The sequence below is a fragment of the Acinonyx jubatus genome, chromosome B1 (assembly GCF_027475565.1).
Source record: "Acinonyx jubatus isolate Ajub_Pintada_27869175 chromosome B1, VMU_Ajub_asm_v1.0, whole genome shotgun sequence".
Classification (NCBI taxonomy): Eukaryota; Metazoa; Chordata; class Mammalia; order Carnivora; family Felidae; genus Acinonyx; species Acinonyx jubatus.
Window position 1 is genome coordinate 156,477,267 of NC_069382.1, and position 20,346 is coordinate 156,497,612.

The window sequence follows — 20,346 nt, forward strand, 5'->3', positions numbered from 1 at the left end:
TTGGGTTCCATCTCCCTGGCTCTGCCCCCTCTTTCACCAGCAGCTCCAGCTGAAACACTGAGCTGGCTCCTGCCTCTGGATCTCTGCACTGGCTTTTCCTGGATCCTGGATTACTTGTTCCCACCGTCTTCACCATGATTCCTTCTCCTCCTTCGTCTTTCAGCTCAAATGTCACCTCTGAAAGGCCTTTCCTGATCTCTCCGTGGAAAGTCTTCACCTTCTCCCACCACTCTCTAGCACTTAATTTGAGAAATTATTGCATGGATTCGCTAGGGAGTTTCCCGTGTCACCCCACGCCCAACACCTACACCAGAAAACCTCCCGAGAGCGAGTTCTTTGTTTAGTTTAGCGCCCAAACACTGTCTTGGACAGAGTAGATGCTGAAGATACAGGGGTTGGCTGACAGAGCTCCCAGGGTTGTTCTCCGGGGGCTCTTACGAGGTTCTGGCTTGCTGCAGGGAGAGATTTCGCTCACTCCCTTCGCTCACCCCGATCCTCGGCGGGACGCGGAAGTGGGGGGCCAGCAACCGCTCCTCCTCCAGCCCCTCCCCCTCTCGTGCCTCCTGTCCCCCTTGCCCCCTCTCCCCAAGCCTGTCGCTTGTCCGACCTGGGCGCGCTCTGCGTGTCGCGCGGGCACGGGAGCGGGCCGGGACCGGCGGGCGGGCCAAAGAGGGAGCATGGCGTTCTTGGTGGTGCGCTTGGTGCTGTTGCTCCTGGCCGGGAACTTGGCAGGTAACGCTGGCCGGGCAGGCCTGGTGGGCCCCGATGAGCCGCGTAGAAGTAGCGGAGAGTGGCTCTGGCCCGCGGCAGCCGGTCCCTGGATCCTGGAGGCCCTGGCTGCCCTTCAGGCACACGTTACTGGCGGTTCCCCGCGACCTGCGGTCGTGTAGGAGTGCGAACGTGGGGTCGTGCAGGGCGGGGGTGGCGGTGGAGCCAGCGGACGTGCTTTAAGATCTTGTTTGGCTTTGGCTCCCAGCTCCTTCTTAGTGACATACTGCTGTCTGCTCTTTCTCCCTTAAGGCTGATTTTCTGGAACCCAAGATCAGAAATTGGGTTTTTATGGACACAGTGACCCTACGTCTGCAAGAGATGAACAGGAATTAGGGATTGTGAATGCCAAATGCATCAGGCACTCTGAGGCTTGTGAGAAAGGGGCTTTATTCCACCTGGTCTTGACGCCCATTTGAAAGTGGAGTTAAAGTGGTAATACCAAATGTTAAGTTGTGTGTTTGTTACCCTAGCCACTGAGGACAAGAATATCATGAATTAGTAAGAGTTACTTCTCTGACTTAAAAAAAAAAAAATTTTTTTTAATGTTTTATTTTTGAGAGACACAGAGAGATAGAACATGAGCAGGGGAGGGGCAGAGACAGAGGGAGACAGAATCTGAAACAGGCTCCAGGCTCTGAGCTGTCAGCACAGAGCCTGACACAGTGCTGGAACCCATGAACCACCAGATCATGACCTGAGGCAAAGTTGGATGCTTAACCCACTGAGCCACCCAGGTGTCCCATACGACTATGCCTTTTATTCCATAGTTCCAAAGTTCTTTCTCAAGTAAGCCTGTTAGGGTGGTCAGTTACAGAACCCATACCAAATATTCCTTCTGTGTGCCTGTCACAAGAGTGCCAGAAAACAACCAAATACCCTTCTTTGGGGGTAGGGGTGGGCAATGGGGGCTGTTCAAAGAAGTTGGGCATCTGAGAGAGGGTATGGCCTGGATAAATCACAAGCTGGATTTTAAAAGCCCTTTATCAATAAGAATTGACCTTAATCATATAGTTTAAAATGCCTCTTTTCTGACAGCCTCTTTGGACTCCTCGAGCTCTGAGTTCAGCCAGACTTCAGAATACAGAACAGTAAGTAGGAAGCCACTTGTATTATTTCCACTAGTATAGTGAAGCCCACACAGTTTGGGCTGGGGCTGGTTTTCAGGTCTCACCTGCCACTTTTGAAACTGTTTACTTCTTTAGAAATCTGATTCTAAGGCAGGCTTTTTGATACAGATCAAAATTGTAAATTTTGATTGAAAATAGCTCAGTCCTTGATGGCATCAGCACATTGTTTCCTTTAATAGTTTCTTTAATGATTCAAAAGACCCTTGATCTAATGGTTATGTCTTGTACTAGAAATTTTATGAACATTATCAAATTGAAGTCTGTGGAAGCAAATGAAGCCCAACTAAGTGAGAACAAGCAAAAAAGCAAAATTCACAGCTTGATGTAGCAAGGGAGTCAGCCACACTTATCACTTGTGTTTTGGTGGAGACTCAAAGGCAGGCAGAGGAGGGGGGAAGCTTTGCAGCAGGAACAAGGGAAGGCTTTAGGTATGCCCTGATTGGAGCTGTTGGCCTGGGGAAGCTGTATGTGGGCTAACTAGAAGCAGGCTTCCTGTGTGATTGGTAAGGAGTGCATATTTGGCTTTCTTTGGTTGATCCTCAGTTGGATGTGGGGACAAACCTCAGAGAAGCTGGAAGGTATTAACCAAGTCCTGGCCATTTGGGGCCAGTTGTTACGGAGGTTATTGTTTGGCTTCTTGGACTGTCATCAGAGATGGCTGTCTGACGTCTTACAAGTCTGACTTATAGCAGGCTGACTTCCTGGGCTGGTTATTCTACATAATGAGTTGGTTTTCTGGGTAAGTTGCTGCAGGTTGTGGGTCAGAGTTCTATTCTAATAAATGGTCTGACATTGTCCATTTGTGTATTCAGTCTCTCAATCCTCATAGTGACCTTGTATGATAGATATTATTTTACATATGGGGATATTTACCTTAGGGGGTTAAGTAACTTTGAGTATTCAACTCAGAGTAGACCTCTTCCAGGAAACCTTCTCATCCCATTTTCTAACTCCAAAGAATATGTAAATGCACTTTCTCTTTGGTTTCATGCAACCTATACTGCATCATCATCATCACCATGACAGTGTAGGGGAAGATTAGAAGCTTTCCTCTACTCTTCTAAGTTCTCAGCTGGGGCCTCTTGAACAAAAGACAGTTTAACAAGAAAAAAAAAAAAACAAAGTTTATTAACATGTGCATCACACATACATGTGGGAGCGTTCAGAGATGAGTAATTCAAAGAGGTGGTTTAGAACTCTGACTTATATAGCATCTTTAACAAGAGCAATAAATTGTATAAAGAAAATATACAAATGGACAATGTCAGACCATTTATTAAAATAGAACTCTGACCCACAACCTGAAGCAACCTACTCAGGAAACCAACTCATTATTTAGAATAACCAGCCCAGGAAGCCAGCCTACTACAAGTCAGACTTATAAGTAGACATGCAGAGACATGACAGGACAAAGTAAAATGGTTCTAGGCTTCCAAGGGTGGCATACTATGGGAAGGTAAATATATGGGAGGAAACTAATGGAGTTAGGTTTGTTTGCAGGTTCCTCTGGTGCCATCTCTGGGCTGAGTCTAGAGTTGTCTTCAGTAAAGGAGAATTTATATCCTGCCTTTAGGCAGAAAAGGGGGGAGGGTACAGAGCACTTTTCTTGGGTTTGTTACTTCTTAGCTGTCTTTAACTCAAAATAATTATGTCAAAGAGTCATAGTTGTGGGGTGACATATTCTGGGATTTTTTTTAAGTAACCTCTACACCCAGTGTGGGGCTTGACCTCACAACTCAGAGATCAAGAGTGCATGCTCTACCAACTGAGCCAGCCAGGCACCCCTGCCAAATACTGTTCTAAATGCTTTAAACATAATAACTCATTTAATCTTTTATAGCATTATGAAGTATCATTATTATCCCCTTAGCCAGGCATGGGCCACAGGGTGGAACTATGATTCCAACCCAAGCAGTCTTACTCCAGATCCAGTGCTCTTCACTAACCCATCATAGCATTGAACTGTAAATTGCCTGTTTGCCTGTCTCCCTTCAGTAAACTGTATACTACTGTGGTCAAGGATGATGTCTTGCTATTTGGTGTCCAATCTTCAGCACTTAGCAGGTGCTCAATAATACATTTTAATCAGAAGACTTAATTTTGGGGAGTTTGATTTTCTTTCAGAAAATGGGAATAGTCCCACCTTCATCTCAAGTTTGGCATTAGGGTAAGGCTAGTTGGGTGTCTAGGGTGCAAAATTTTAAAAGGCACTCTCTCTCAGGAAGCAAATGCTACAGGACCTCGGTCTGTTTGTGCAGGATTATTAAAAGAATGAATCACTCAAGAGATCTTTGCTTTCTTCCCAGTTCTGTTGCTACTGTTCCAGTTTAGAGCCCCCAAGCATAGTGACCCCCTAAGTAATTTTCCTTAACTCTTTAGTGTCTCCACTTTCTGCAAAACCTGGAGCTTCCCAGTGTTCACAGAGTGTCCTTATTGCAGCCTATCTCTCTACCTGTAACTTCCACTGCTTTCCCATAGCTTATGTTCTTCTATCCTTATGCTAGGGCCACAGTTTTTTCTTTGTTTTGTTTTGTTTTCATGTTAATGCTAGTGTAGTGTAATTAACATCCAGTGTTGTATTAGTTTCAGGTGTTAGTGCCACACTATTTTAATTACTGTAGCTTTGTAGTAAGTTTCAAAATGGGGAAGTGTGAATCCTCCAACTTCTTTGAGATTGTTTTGGCTATTCAGGTCACTTGCATTTCCATATGCATTTTAAGATCAGTTTGCCAAATTCTGCTGCAAAAAGACAGTTGAGATTTTTGATAGGGATTTCACTGAACCTGTAGACCAGTTTGGGGAATGTTGCCATCTTAAGAAAGTTAAATCTTTTGATCCATGAATATGGGATGCCTTTTCACTTATTAGTCCTTTAATTTATTTCAACAATGTTTTGTAGTTTTGCTGTACAATTCTTATGCTTCTTTTGCTAAATATTTTCCTAAATATTTTATTCTTTTTGATGCTGTTATAAATGGAATTTTTTTCTCAATTTCATTTTCAGATTGTTCACTGCAAGTGTATAGAAGTACAATTGGTTTCTGTATATTGATCTTGTATCCTCCAATCATATTGAACTTGTTTTTTAGTTCTAACAGTTTCTTTGTGGATTTCTCAGACCTTTCTATAAAAAGAGTATAGCATCTTTGATTAGAGATAGTTTTATTTCTTCTTTTCCAATCTGGATGCCTTTTATATTTATTTTATTGCCTAATTGTCTTTTCTAGGATATTCTGTACAATGTTGAATAGATCGGATGAAAATGGACATCCTTGTCATTCCTAATTTTGGAGGAAAAGCATTCAGTCTTCCACCATTAAATATGTTTTTTATAGATATTCTTTAGCAGGTTGGAGGAAGCTCTCTTTTCTGCCTAGTTTGTTGAGTGTTTTTATTATGAAAGAGTGTTGGATACTCCTTTAAATTAAACTGCCTTGCTCTCAGATCAGACACTTCCCTCACTACTGTGCCTTTGGTTAGTCTGTTTTATTTCCTTGAGGTGGACATTCTCCCAAATCTCTCTAATCTAAATTCTGTCCATCCTTTAAGAGCACCATGTATATTTCTTGATTTTCTAATGATACACCAAACTTCTTACAGGTAGGACTCAATTTGTCTTTGTAGTTCTCTAACATCTATCTTAAAATCTTCTTCATTTATTGAATAAACAAATGAGGGACTATATTTGGTAAAGTATTTACGAATCTTTCAAAAGAAAAGATTCAGAGTATAGAGCTCAGAGAATTACTTAAAAGCATATGACATCTTTCTATAAAAATTAAATTGATTCTAAAGAATAAATAAAAATGCCATGTGACACTATTCCAGAATGAGAGTGTCTTCTAAAGCCCTGAGGAGCCGTCTGCCAGGGGTAAACTCTTTTCTCTAGTTGGCATGTTGTGGGGTGTAATTTAGAGCCTCCCTAGATGGTGAACCTGTTCTGAATTTCTTTTCCTTTTTCATAAATTTGGGTAGCTGTATAAAGCTAAGAGTTAATGAGAACATAATTTATTAATGAAATTGATTGACCTCATTGATAAGAGTGAAAAGTGTTTGTTCATAAAGCCTCATGTCTCTGCTCAGAGAAAATCCAGGAAATGAGTTACCTGAATTTAATAAAGTTAAATGGTGGCTAGCCAAAGCTGGCTTTGAAATCATGAGAATTAGACTGGAATCAGACTGAAATATCAACATTGCCTTCCAGCTGGGTAGATCTCTTGGGGATCTGAGAGACATCAAAGGTCTTCCGCTTAAACAAAACAAAACAAAATAAAACACCAAAACTTCCTTACCAGCCTGTTACTGCTCCTCAAAATTCATTTACTAGTCATTCTTTGAGATGAAAGCATTTGCAAACTGCTGTTGAATATTAAAAAAAAAACCCTAAGATCTTTAGGCTAAATAGATTGATTTTGATTAGTTATTTACCTATTTAATCAGAGAGTGGGCATAGGCAAGATGTACTTTGGTTAAACAAAGGGAGGAAAAAAAGGTCTAGAGCAGGGGATCCCTGAAATTGTGTGCCAAACTGTGTGTCTTGGTGCATTCTCCTTAGCTTCCATACATAGTCTAAGTGGATTGGATGTCAAGATGATTGGGAATAGCCATTTCTAAAGCCAGTTCTAGCTGAATCAGAATTGAGGGGCCTCTAGACACATGGATTCTAACCCTGGAAATTCTAATCGAGTAGGTCTGGAATGAGGCCCCAAATCAGTGTTTGTTTGTTTGTTTGTTTGTTTGTTTTTTAAGTGTTTATTTAAATTCCAGTTTGTTAACAGACAGGGTAAGTTCAGGTGTACAATGTAGTGATTCAACACTTCCATACAACATCTGGTGCTCATCATAGCACTCCTTAATACCTATCACCTATTTTATCTATCTCCCCACCCACCTCCTCTCTGGAACATCAGTTCCAAACCATCAGTTTGTTCTCTGTAGTTAACAGTCTGTGTCTTGGTTTGCCTCACTCTCTGTTTTCTCTTCCCTTTTGCTTGTTTGTTTTGTTTCTTAAGTTCCACATATGAATAAAATTATATGGTATTTGTCTTTCTCTGACTAGCTTATTTCCCTTAGCTTAATACTCTCTAGCTCCATACATGTCATTGCCAATGGCACTAAATCAGTTTTTAACAAGTTTATGAGGTTGTATGCACAAGCAACCCTGTGTAGGTCCACCAGGGCTAGTTGTTAACACTAAACACTCACTCAACACCTTCCACTTAAGCAACTCACAAGTGATCCTCTCCCTTCTCTCTGAACAATTTCCATAGTGTATTGATCACTTACTGGCTGTAGATAGCCTACTGTCTTTTGTATGCCAGAAGACTGTATTTTTTTTAAGATTTTATTTTTAAGTAATTTTTTTAAATGTTTATTTACTTTTCAGAGAGAGAGAGAGAGAGAGAGAGAGACAGAAAGCATGAGTTCAAGAGGGACAGAGACAGGGAGTCACAGAACTCTAAGCAGGCTCCAGGCTCCACGCTTGCAGCACAGAGCCCCACCTGGGGCTTGAACTCACAAACTGAGATCATGACCTGAGCCAAAGTCAGATGCTTAACTGACCGAGCCACCCAGTCATCCCCTATTTTTAAGTAATTTCTACACCCAGTGTGGGGCTTGAACCTACAATCCCAAGATCAAGAGTCACATGTTCTACCGACTGAGCCAGGTGCTCCTTAAATTCTGTATTTTAAAATATTAGTTTTTAATTAGGGTCAATTTTGCTCTCCAGCAGACATTTAGAGTGTTACTTTAGATCATCATGACTAGGGAGTTTATACTGGCATCTAATGGATAGAGAGCATCCTACAGTGCACAGGACCGTCTCCCATCACAAAGAATTATCTGGTCCAAAATATGAATTGTGTGAAACAACAGTACAACAGCAGCAACATTTTTTAAAATTCATTTATTTATTTTGAGAGACAGAGAGAGAGAGCGTAATCAGAAGAGGGGCAGAGAGAAAGGAAGAGAGAGAATCCCAAGCAGGCTCTGTGCTGCCAGTGCAGACCCTCACAAATCGTGAGATCGTGACCTGAGCTGAATCAAGAGTTAGACATTTAACCAACTGAGCCACCCAGGTGCCCCAAGAAATTCTGTTTTAAATAAACCAAAATAGGAAATAATATGTGACTTATTATGGGTATCATTTTTGCAGTGATAGCACACAAAACTCTTAATTACACTTGACCCTTGAATAATGCAGGGGGTTAGGGATGCTGACCCCCCCCGCCCCACAGTCAAAAATCTGAGCATAACTTTTGATCCTCAAATTTAATTAATAGCCTACTGTTGACCAGAAGTCTGATAACATAAAGAGTTGATTAATATACATTTTGTATGTTATGTGTTACATCCTTATCTTACCTGTATTCATGTAAGTTAGAGAAAAGAAAATGTTATTAAGAAAATCATAAGGAAGAGAAAATATATTTAAACTCATGTTGTTCAAAGATCAACTGTACTTGAAATATTCAAAGGAAAGTTCTCATCTCTTGTATCAGTTAGGATTAGATTCAGCTGCAAGTAACAAAAACTCAAAGTAGGAGCACACAGTGCTGCTGTCCGAGAATGTGGCCTCTATCTTCCCAGTCTAACAAAGCTCTAAACAAAGATTAGAGCTCCATGCACTCTGCAGGAGGATGGAGGAATGGACTAAGAAAAAAATTGAGGGGAAACAAAGGACAAGTACCTGCTTTCTTTTAAAGGAGGTTCCCAGAAGTTGCTGTACAATAATTCCATGTATATCCCATTGGCCTTACCTTAATCATACAGTCATACCTAGTGACAAGGAAAGTTATCTTATAGTAGCATTACAGGTGGTTACATGCCCTGTCATTGTCCTACATCAAAAGATTGGCAATTTTGTTTTTCACCTATATGTTTTATGATAAAATGCTTGGGATATATATTTTGTTTCCTTGCTTCCTTGCTTTAATTGACTTTATCAATTAAATGACCAACTACCATTTCTCCCAGTCTCATTGGATAAGAGGGCATCTACTCTGCTTGTGACAGCAGCCCTATAAGGCATCACCTTAGTGAGCCTTGGGCAGCATATCATGCTCCTCAATGAGAGCTGAACAGAGGATGGAAAGGGTCAACAAAACCTCTTTTACGTCAGAGTTTGGCTCATGGCCAGCCTTGTTTAGGTCTTTATAAATCCAGATAGTATCAGTAGAAATGTGTGCCGCATTTATTCAGAGTGCTAAAACAGGGCGGCTTCTTTTACTCTGAAGTGAGGAAAAGTGATCACCATTTACTAAAACAAGTATTTATATATATAATATTGGTGTGGAGCTCATTGTGGGGCTTGAATTCACAAACCACGAGATCATAGCCTGAGCCAAAACAAGCCTCCCTCAGTTAACCAACTGAGCCACCCAGGTGCCCTTAAATGTATGCATATAAAACAGAAATACAGTGGGCCATATATTTAGACTTTTGTTAAAGTGAGACTCTGCACATCATAGTCTGATCACTGACCAGGTCTAGTACTGGCCCTGCTGGAGATTGGCAGCTGTGAGCAAGACGTATTACCTGACTGGCCTCAGTTCCATCAAATCACAGGATTGAGTTCCATGACCTGGTATCAGCTTCTTAGGGCTGCTATAATAAAGTACCACAAACTGAGGGGGTTAAACAACAGAAATTGAATGTCTCCCTGTTCTGGAGGCTAGAAGTCCTAAATCAGGATGTTGGTAGAATTGGTTCCTCCTGAGGACTGTGAGGAAGAATCTGTTCCATGCCTTTCTCCTAGGTGCTGGTAGCTCCAGGTGTTCCCTGTCTTGTAAATTCTATGTCTTTATGTGACCTTCCCTCTGTTTATGACTCTGTGTCCAAATTTCCCCTTTTTATAAGGACACCAGTTCTATTGGATTAGGGCCCAATCTACTGACCTCATTTTAAATTGATTCCCTGTACAAAGACTCTATTTCCAATAACGTAACTTTTTGGGTGGGCACAATTCAACCCATCACCACCCCTAAGTGCCAGTGCTGTTTTCTTTGTTGCACTTGGTTGAATGCCAGTACCTTAAAGATCCAGACTGAAAGATTAGATTCCTGAATTTGTCTTGACATCACGCCAAAGGATTAAGGTTGAATGTAACAACATTCTTGTGGAGACAGTAGTGAAGTACAAATTATAAACCTAGAGGGTTGGAAAGTGGGTATGGTGGCCTGTCTTGGACTTTCATTTAAATTTTTTTTAATGTTTATTTATTTTTGAGAGAGACACAGAGAGAGAGAGAGAGTGAGTAGGGGAGGAGCAGAGAGAGAGGGAGACACAGAATCCGAAGCAGGCTCCAGGCTCTGAGCTGTCAGCACAGAGCCCCATGTGGTGCTTGAACCCATGGACTGTGAGATCATGACCTGAACCGACGTCGGGCGCTTAACTGACTGAGTCACCCAGGAGCCCCTGGACTTTCATTTAAAAATCAGCCTGGCTAAGGTCCTTTTCTTACATAGTGGGTATTGAACCATTGCTTCAATACTGCATCTGATTTTTGCATTAGAAAAATCTTTTTTTGTGTGGAAAATAGAAATATTTTTGTAGGGTGTTTCTAGGAAATTTAGGAGCCTTGGGACTTTGTCCCCCCCACCAACTATTTTGTGATGAGAATGTCTCAGTTATGTAATTTCTGTCTTCCTTTTTCTTTCCTAGCCAAACTGCAATCAATATAAATTACCAGGATGTCCCAGAGACTTTAACCCCGTGTGTGGAAGTGACATGTCCACTTATCCTAACGAGTGTACTCTGTGCATGAAAATCCGGTAACATAATTTTACAGTATAGACTAGTCCTTTTCTTGATTTTTGATTACTTAGGAAGTAGTGACTCTTTTCTTGGATGTAAGAATCAAATGTGACATAGTAGTTGTGTTTTCAGACTGACATTTAAAAAGACAATCCTTCAGTTCATTTTCCAGGTCAAAGTCAGAGAGTGACATTTGTGATTAACCAATTATACACTTGATAATCAGGTTATGTTACTCTTCATGGATGGGCAATTTCCCCAAATTAAGAGTGTATTAATAGTTAAACTATGAAATATTAAATATTCTTTTAAATTCAGAGGGCATGTGCAGGTACCTGTACAACCTGCAAAACTAGTTGGGTTGAATTATTACTAGGTAATAATTCTACCTAGTAGAATGCTAAGTAGTGTGTTATACATGATGCCTTTCATGTAACTCACAGGTGACTGTGACATCTCCTGTACGTATGAAGCAGGGCAAATCACAGGATTAAGACACATTTCAAATAACCATGTAGTGCCAATATTAAATTCATGAATTACTCAGTTTATTGCGCACTTTATCACACAAGTTAGTCACAGAAGAAAATTAGTGGAGGGAATTAATGAACCACTCTGAAGAGGATCCAGGAAGGAGGTGTCACAAGGTGAGCAGTGAGGCACCTGTCCAGTCGTTGGACCTGAGACAAACTTTGGCCTGGATTTCGGTCAGGTCACCTTCTGTGCTGACAGAGCCTCCAGCAGCATCTGTCTTGACACAGTATCTTTGCACCTATAGCTTGGGTGGTCAGTCGGCCTTCAAATGTCTCCTAGACATTTGAAGCTCCTTCACTTGAGGGTCCATTTATTTGGGTGTAATGGTTATACCGGACTCTAAGTCCTAGATTCTGACAAACAACTAATATGGGCGCTCACATTGGCCCCTGAGACTCATATCTTGTCTTGCTGTAACTTAGCTTATTGTCTACTGTGAGTAGAAATCACATACAAAGTATCACACCATGACAAGGTAGGCTGCATTGTATTTCGGGGTCCTTTCTCTGATGTCAGTCTTCAGTGAGTTACCTAGGTCTTCTCATAGTGATTTTTTTTAGGTTAGTGCCCTGTGCCTTAGGGTCAGGGAAAAATGGCAGAATTGGGGCCCTATTGTTTACTAGATTTAGCTTTAAAAATGATTAAGTAAGCATCACCTTAGAATCTAATGTATAATGACATGGGTCTTTTTGGTTCAAAGAGTGGACAGTTTCAGTGTGGTAGGTAGGTAGTAAATGTGTCTTTATGGTTGTTCAATTTGCAGGGAAGATGGTCATGACATTAAAATAATCCGGAGTGGACCGTGTTGATGGAGCAGTTTATAAAAGAGAACTTGGAGAAACCACCTTCAACAGTATGCTAGATGAATTCCATTTCCCCTTTTTCTCTTTCCTATGTTCTTTTTTTTGCATGGGATTTGTTAGCCCACATTTTCTGAGAGGAGGTGTGAAAGAGAGCTATGTGGAGCAATTGATAATTAAAACAAACACACAAAAAATCCTTGTTTCTCGGCTTTTGCCTCTTGAGTTAAGCTTATTGCCCAGGTGACTTGTGCATTGCTTTATTTCCCTGGAATAAAATCATCATTGTATTCAAGTACTGCTGTTCTCTGTTGAATACCCATTCTTACTCTGCAGCCTCCTGGTGACTCTTCCTTACAGGCAAAGATGAATTTTGTAAGGGAGAAGTGGAGTTATTGTTGAGAGGGAGAGCTTTATTCTACTCCCCCCTTACCTCAAATCTTACATAGTTAATGTATATGTGCCTGGGACGTTGTTCTGCACAAAGCAAATAACTGTGAGACACTTGGAGCCGATTTTAGGCAGAGCTGATAAAGTCAAAGAATCATGCAGGTAGAAATATTTACTAGAGTCAGTGTCTCCTTTCAATAGTTGCCCATCAGGGTTAATGTAGGAATTTGGCTTTTTACTCCTTTTAGACCAGTGGTTCTCAACTCTGGGGTGATTTTGCCTCCAGGGGACATCTGGCAATATGTCTGGAGGCATTTTTGGTGCCACTATTTGAAGGGTAGGCACTACTGACATCTAGTGGGTAGACGCCAGGGATGTTGTCAAACATCCTGCAGTGACCCAGGGTGGGGGGTGGAGGGGGCGGGGCAGCTCCCAACAATGAAGAATTTTTCAGTCCAAAATATCAGTAGTGGTGAGATTGAAACATCCTGTTTTAGAGGTTGATACAATATAAAGAATAGACATTAACAATAATAAAAGCGACGGGGGGGGGGGGGGGGTTGCTTTAGAATGATGTTTCTAGGTACAGGATTTTGAGTCAAGTCCTGGGTGCAAGTACTTTCTAACACCAGGAAACCATGAGCCATGAAGCAAGAGGTAGCTGAGAGAGCATGTATTGGAAAGAATATGGCTTTTCGGGTCAGCTAAACCTGAGCTTGGATTCTGATTCCAACACTTCAGTTTTTTATATGGAAAACGGGATTAATGCTCAACTCATGAAACCATGGAGAGGAAACTGCTTAGCACAGTGCTGGGACACAGAAACTGCTGAAATAGTACCTGCCATTATTTCAAGGACCTCTCTTAGAGAGGAAGATACTGAGGCCCACAGAGGCAAATCAACTTGCCCAACATTATAGAACACATTGAAAGTCTGGAATAGAAGCCTGGGTCTCTAAATCCCGAGTCCTGTTGTTTATGTGGAGTAAAGGCAATAAAGTGGGAAATTCTATAACATAAATGGGCTACAGTTAATGTTCTGTAGTTGTTTTTGGCTTAAAATTTTTATAAAAGTAGTATATACTCTTTGGAAAATTAAGAAATACATAAGTGTATTTAGAAAGTGAAAGTTATGCCCATATAGCCTCCAGAGGTAACCACCATTACCTTTTTGGAACATAGTCTTCTTGTTCTCCCTAAGTATGTATGTGTATATCGAATCATACAGACACCCAGAGACACAGACGTATACACCCTGTCCCATAAAATGGCTCTTCTCTTTATATTGTTTTTTTTTAATGTCAATATAGATTGTTCTTTTCAAAAGCTACATAGTATTTTATTATTGTGCCATAAGTTATCCAGGCTCTACTGATCTATATTCAGCTTGTTCATTAGGATTCTCTTTGTTGAAATTGGAAGAATCCCAACTCAAACTAGTCTTAGCTAAAGAGGGAGTTCATTGTCCCATTTAGTCATATTTGCGGAAGAGCAGGCTGATGTTAGCCTCAGAGGGTGCCTGCAACCAGAGACCTTAGCGCACTAGAAATTGCCATCTCTCCGTGTCTCATCTCTTTATTTTAGCATAAACAGCTTCATTCATAGACTAGCTTCACCTCCTGTGTGAGAGACAAAATTGGAAGTTCCAGATTCTATCCTAGCAACTTTCTGACCTAACAGGAAGTAATTCTTTTCTATCAGTTCCAAGTGAAAATAATCCTGGAGTCACAGCCCCAACAATCTTACTACCTGAAAAGAAAATGACTCTTTCCTGGATGAAGACCCTGACTGGTTCATGTTAGATTATGCATCCACCCTTCTGAAGAATTAAGGTGATATAGGATTAGTTAAGCTGAGATGAGACCTTGGGTCCATTGTTTCCCAGAGGGAAAAAAGGGAAAATCCGAGAGGAAAAAAAAAATCAATAGATGTTAACTTGTAGGTTGTTTACAACTTTTAATGATTATAAAATGTTTCAGAGAACATTCTTATACATACATCCTTGTCACTTGAAAAATATATGTGTATATATATATATATACATGTATACACACACACACACACACACACAAAATGAGAATAGCTTTAAATTTTTTTTTTTAAGTAGGCTCCACACCCAATGTGGGGCTTGAACTCATGATCCTGAGATCAAGAGTCAGATGCTTTACTGACTGAGCCACCCAGGGTCCCCTAAAAATTAAAAAAAATTTTTTTAATGTTTATTCAGTTTGAGAGACAGAGCACAAGCGGGGGAGGGACAGAGGGAGAGAGAGAGAGAGAGAGAGAGAGAGAGAGAGAGAGAGAGAATCCAAAGCAGGCTCCAGGCTCTGAGCTGTCAGCACAGAGCCCAATGTGGGGCTCAAACTCATGAACTGTGAGATCATGACCTGAGCTTAAGTCAGCCGCTTAACTGACTGAGCCACCCAGGTGCCCCTAACCAAATTTTTAAGAGAAGTTTATGCTCATGTAGTACACACTGGTCATTTAGTATAGCCAGCAACTCTCTCTTCTTCTGCCCTAAAGTACTATTGCTTCTGCCTTCCATTATCCTTTTCCACTTCACTCCCAACTTCTGGCTGAATGGAGCTGCTGCCTTCTTACATGATCCAGTATCCCTGAATCTGGAGGTAGAAGGGTAAGCACCTGGTCCAAATTAGACCAGTCATGATCTGTCATAATTCCCACTACCCTAATCACAGGGTTGGTCTGCAGTGGGTTTGTGACTGTTCAGAATCCATCCTCAGGGAAGAGCCCTTTTCCTTTTAGGTGGTGAGATTGAGAGGCTGTGCTTCTGGAAGCTGCTGGAAACCGTGACCCCTCACTATGGAGAAAGACTGTAGTAGGAGAGCATGATGCCAACATGCCCAAGGAAACATGTCCCGTCTTGCCATGGGTCAGGCTCAGTTGGTCAGCTTTTCCTTTGATTCTGTGAGCTGGCTCACTATCCATTCAATATTCCACCCAACACACTTTTTTTTTTCTTTTTGCTTATAGCAGTTTGAATTGGGTTGTTATCACATAAACTCCTCAACTAATAAAATTAAAAAAAATTTTTTAATGTTTATTTATTTTTGAGAGAAAGAGACAGAGTGTGAGCCAGGGAGGGGCAGAGGGAGAGGGAGACACAGAATCGGAAGCAGGCTCCAGGCTCTGAGCTGGCAGCACAGAGCCTGATGTGGGTTTCGAACCCACGAACTGTGGATCATGACTTGAACCGAAGTCAGATGTTTAACAGACTGAGCCACCCAGGTGCCCCTCAACTAATAAATGTAAGCAATTTGGAAGTGTAGGAAGTAAAAGGGTCTCCCTGTTTTAGTCTCATTCTCCTTTCCTGTCCACTCCTAGTACAATGAAATGAAAGACTTTTATAGTCAGTAAGAACTGTTAATAATATTTCAAAATAAATTCAAAAGTGTCAACATGTATTATAAGAATTTCATTACAGTATTGTTTTTGTGACATTGAACTGTAATACTTCCATGCTTTTATGTATAAACTTTTATCTATTATTATAGAACAAATATATATATACATAGTCTATAAACGTGCTTTTCTCTTGTATTAGGTTATTTTTATATTAATATATGTAGTTTCTTCATTTTAAAAACTACATAGTATTCTGTTATATTATTGTGCTGTTATTTAGTCTCTGTTGAGTTATATTTGGATTATTAGAATTTTCTTGGTTGAAAGTGGAAAATTCCCAACTTATATTAGTCTAATTAAAGGGAGAATTGGTTCCTGGATATAGCAGTGACCAAGCATATGAGCTCAAAGTCACATATATGCATTCACGGAAACTCTGTTTCCCCCTCCGTAAAGTGAGGACGATAATAGTACCTATTTCACAGTTTTGTTGTAAGGAGTAAATTAAATAATACATGGTAAGTTGCTTAGCACACGTGAACTGTTGGCTATTTTATAGAAAACTATACCTTAAAAAAAGAAACAACCTGTTTTTTTGACTTCTCTCTGGCCCTGTAAGAATATATCGTGTATATTTTCCCAAATCACTACATACAGATCTATTTCATTGCATTCTATTATATGGGCATACCATAATTTATTTGTGCAATTTCCTAGTGATGGACATTTAGGTTGTCATTTTCTACCTTCACAAATAATGTTGCAGTACCATCTTCACACATGTATCCTTCTTTATTTGTGAAAGCATTTTGTAGGATAAACCCATGAGGCTGGAATTACTTGATTAGAAGACAGACATTTAAAATGCTTAAAGAGGCGTGTCTGGCTGGCTCAGTTGGGAGAGTGTGTGACTCTTGTTCTTGGCGTTGTGAGTTCAAGACCCACACTGGGTGCAAAGCTTACTTTAAAAATGTTGAAAGAGGCCGCAAAATTTCCTCTCTGAAAAGGTTGGTCCTATTTATGCACTTTTTGTGGTAAATGAGTGCCTGGTCTTCTTTTCACTGCCACTGTTGTGTAATAGAAGCAGTGCTGCACCAGATAGACTCAGAGTTGTATTACAGATTCAGAGTTCTTTCCACCATGTATTAAATAATTCCCTTTCCCCTTCTTAAAAAATTCTGATTATAAAAGTGATATGTAGTAATTATAATCACCTAAAGTAAGTGGTGAAAAGAATAGTACAAGTCTATGGAGAGTTCTAGAATGGAAGCTCCCAGAGAATAGAGATCTTGCCAGTCTTACTCATCATGGTGTCTTCAGTGCTTGGGACAGTGCCTAGCACAGGGCATAGTTGTTGATGGAAGGAATGGATGCTTAGGAGGCCTCACAAAATAATGACAACAAAATCACTAACCTCCTGAATTTCCTTCCTTTCCCCCAAACAGGCAAGATAAACATACAACTGCACACCACAAGAGAAACAGGTTTTGACTTTTGCCTAACAGTGAATTCCTTCCTTCCTTCCTTCCTCCTTCTTTTTTGCTTTCTTTCTTTCTTTCTCTCTGTCTCTGTACTATGTATGCATGTATGTATTTTGTATAAAATTTTTAAATGTTTTTATTTATTTTTGAGACAGAGAGAGGCAGAGCATGAGCAGGGGAGGGGCAGAGAGAGAGGGAGACACAGAATCCGAAGCGGGCTCCAGGCTCCGCACTGTCAGCACAGAGCCCGGTGCGGGGCTCGAACCCACGGACTGTGAGATCATGACCTGAGCCAAAGCCAGACGCTTAACCGACTGAGCCACCCAGGCACCCCAAGCATGTATGTATTTTGAAAGAGAGAGAGAAAGAGAGAGAGAAAGAGAGAGACAGCATGCAAGTGGGGGAGGGGCAGAGGGAGAGAGAATCTTGAGCAGGTTCCACGCTCAGCACAAAGCCCGATGCGGGGTTTGATTTTTTTACTGTGAGCTGAAATCAAGAGTGAGATGCTTAACCAACTGAGCTACCCAGGTGCGCCCCAATGGTGAATTTTATTTGTGTTCCTATGTTAGTCTGAAAAAGAGAACAGCACTGAATGCCCAGGTGATCTTGAGCAATTCTAGGAGCATACCTTACACTTGATTTAAGTTTTTTTTTTTATTAAGTATCCACTTTATATCTGATCATTCACTCATGTCTGCCATGAACATTTGTGGATATCTATTACAGGCTGAGCACTGGGTATATAATAATGAATAAAACATACCCCTGGCCCTGCAAAATCTACAGGATCACTCTTTTAAATTTCTCTGAAAAGCAGAACAAGTCTCACTTCTGGAAACCCAGAATCTGATGTTTGCTATAGACTGTAAGTTCCATGAGGTTTGGAGCCATATTTGTTATGTTCTTCACTACAGTCCCCACCTGGCACACAGCAGGTACTTAAAAAGTATTGTGGGCTCACTAGCTAAAGTCAGTTCCATTCTGTTGGCTTTTGCATTCTACGGCCAGATTTAGGATGGCAAGAGTATCTTGAATAGGAGAATATGAACTTTGTACAGCAAAGCAGGTTGAACAGTTAAGCATAAATCATTCTCATTCAACCTTCAGGAACAGGCCACTTTCTCAGTAGGTTCTGGAGGCACAGTCTCCCAGACAATGAGCCTTGAAATAAGAGGATCTGCATCCTGGTTCATTGGAACATTTGCTGAATAATACTTATTTTTTAAAAAGCACTTTTTCTTTTTTTTTTTTTTAATATTTTATTTATTTATTTTGAGACAGAGAGGTGTGGGGGCTGCAAGCAGGGGAGGGGCAGAGAGAGAGTGAGAGAGAATCCCAAGCAGGGCCCACCCTCAGTGTGGAGCCTGACTCTGGGCTCGATCCCATGACCATGAGATCATGACTGGAGCTGAAATCAAGAGTCAGATGCTCAACCAACTGAGCCACCTAGGCGACCCAGCTCTTTGTTTTTCTTATTTGTTTTTTTTAAGAAAGAAAGTTATTTTGACACACTGAGGGTTTTTTTTTCCCCCATTGGCTAAACCAAACACTTTTTCTGTCTATGAAGCCCAAGTATAGTTTACAGACTCCTAGTGTTTGAACTGGGGTAGACTTAGGTATGTAACTGGTCCAGCATTCTCATTTCATAGATGAAAAAACTGAGAAGCAGTACTCAAAATGACATTGCTTCTCTGGGTCTGATAGGTGGAGATCAAGATGATAATTATCACCAAATCCTAGCTTGGCATTAGGTTTCAGCTTTATAATTTCCCCCTCTCCCCTTTGGAAGCAGGCTAAGATGGCAGATAGCTAGAGTAGATAGATGGGAAGTACATTTGCCACATTTCCTTGGAGCAGAAAAAATTCTTTCTAACAGTCTCTATCAGAGTGTAGGTGCTCAACTGAAATGGTAAGAGAAACCACAAGCCAGAATTGTTAAAGCAGTGAACCTCATCCAGGTACTTGTGGCCTGGTTGGCTCCCTGCATCCTCTGCTCTCCTGAGCTGTCTCTAGAGAAATGTGGGTCTGCCTTTTACACTGCCCTCATGTGTCCTAGAATAGAGCACCCTATGTTGCTACTTTTGTAAAAAGCAGTCAAATAGATCTCTGGATCCTTCAGGTCATCTTTATAGACTAGTCTAGAATGCAAATCCCACTAAAATATACTGGATATATATGTTTTACCATGACCTGGATGTGAATCTTATATATTTTGAAGAATAAAAAATGGATTTAAAAAATAGAACACAAGAAAATGGGGCACAGATTACAAGCATGTTAACAAGTAGAAATGTGTAATAACAACGATCAGAGACTTTGGGATATTATAATTAACAGTTTAATATTCAATCATCTTTTTGGTAAAATTATTCAAGTTTATGCTTTATTATTTTGTGTGTATGCTTAATAATGGCCATTTGCAATTGCCAATGACAGGCTCATTTAAATGACCAAATTACATAATTCCCACAGGTCATCTTTACAGAAGGAAGTTTTGTTTTTCTGTATTGAAAATGATAAAATGTCTATATACATTTTTAAAAAACAATATGCAGGAAGTAGGTGATCTATTCCTGTAGAGTTAAGGTGATTTGTGGGTCAAAAAAATGGGGAACTGGGCATCTGGGTGGCTCAGTTGGTTAAGCGTCCGGCTTTGGCTCAGGTCATGATCTCATAGTTCGTAGGTTTGAGCCCCACGTCGGGCTCTGTGCTGACAGCTCAGAGCCTGGAGCCTGCTTCAGCTTCAGTGTCTCTCTTTCTCTCTGCCCCTCCCACTCATACTCTTTCTCAAAAATAAATTAACATTAATTTTTTTTAATGGGGAACTCCTATTCTAGGACTCTTTTGAAATATCCTCTTAGTCACAAGGTCTCCTAAGAAAATAAAGGATCAGATAAAGCAGCTAAAGCTACATTAAACTTGTAAGCCCATTCCAATTCTTGGCTACAGACTCTCTCTCTGACATCATATATCCATATTTATATTGTATTGTATGCATATCTAGATGATACAGACAACCATTAAGATATAGAAGAAAAGGAACTTGGAGAAACAAATGACCTTCTCAGCTCCTCCCAGCATGACCAGATGTAAGCCTTTGTTTCTGTATTCTCCAAAATG

General features: G+C 40.6%; 1 protein-coding gene and 1 long non-coding RNA gene across 2 annotated transcripts; both read left to right on the plus strand.

Annotated features, from left to right (window-relative positions):
- The first annotated feature begins 362 nt into the window (after positions 1–362).
- On the plus strand, positions 363–12,284 carry SPINK2 (serine peptidase inhibitor Kazal type 2). Its single transcript, XM_015068528.2, has 4 exons — positions 363–732; positions 1,807–1,859; positions 10,563–10,672; positions 11,953–12,284. The coding sequence occupies exons 1-4, from the start codon at positions 378–380 to the stop codon at positions 11,996–11,998; spliced, it is 564 nt and encodes a 187-aa protein (XP_014924014.1). The 5' UTR covers positions 363–377; the 3' UTR covers positions 11,999–12,284.
- Positions 12,285–13,690: 1,406 nt separating this feature from the next.
- On the plus strand, positions 13,691–15,504 carry LOC113592861 (uncharacterized). Its single transcript, XR_003412881.2, has 3 exons — positions 13,691–14,211; positions 14,903–15,014; positions 15,146–15,504. It is a non-coding gene; the product is annotated as an uncharacterized LOC113592861 (long non-coding RNA).
- Positions 15,505–20,346: the final 4,842 nt, after the last annotated feature.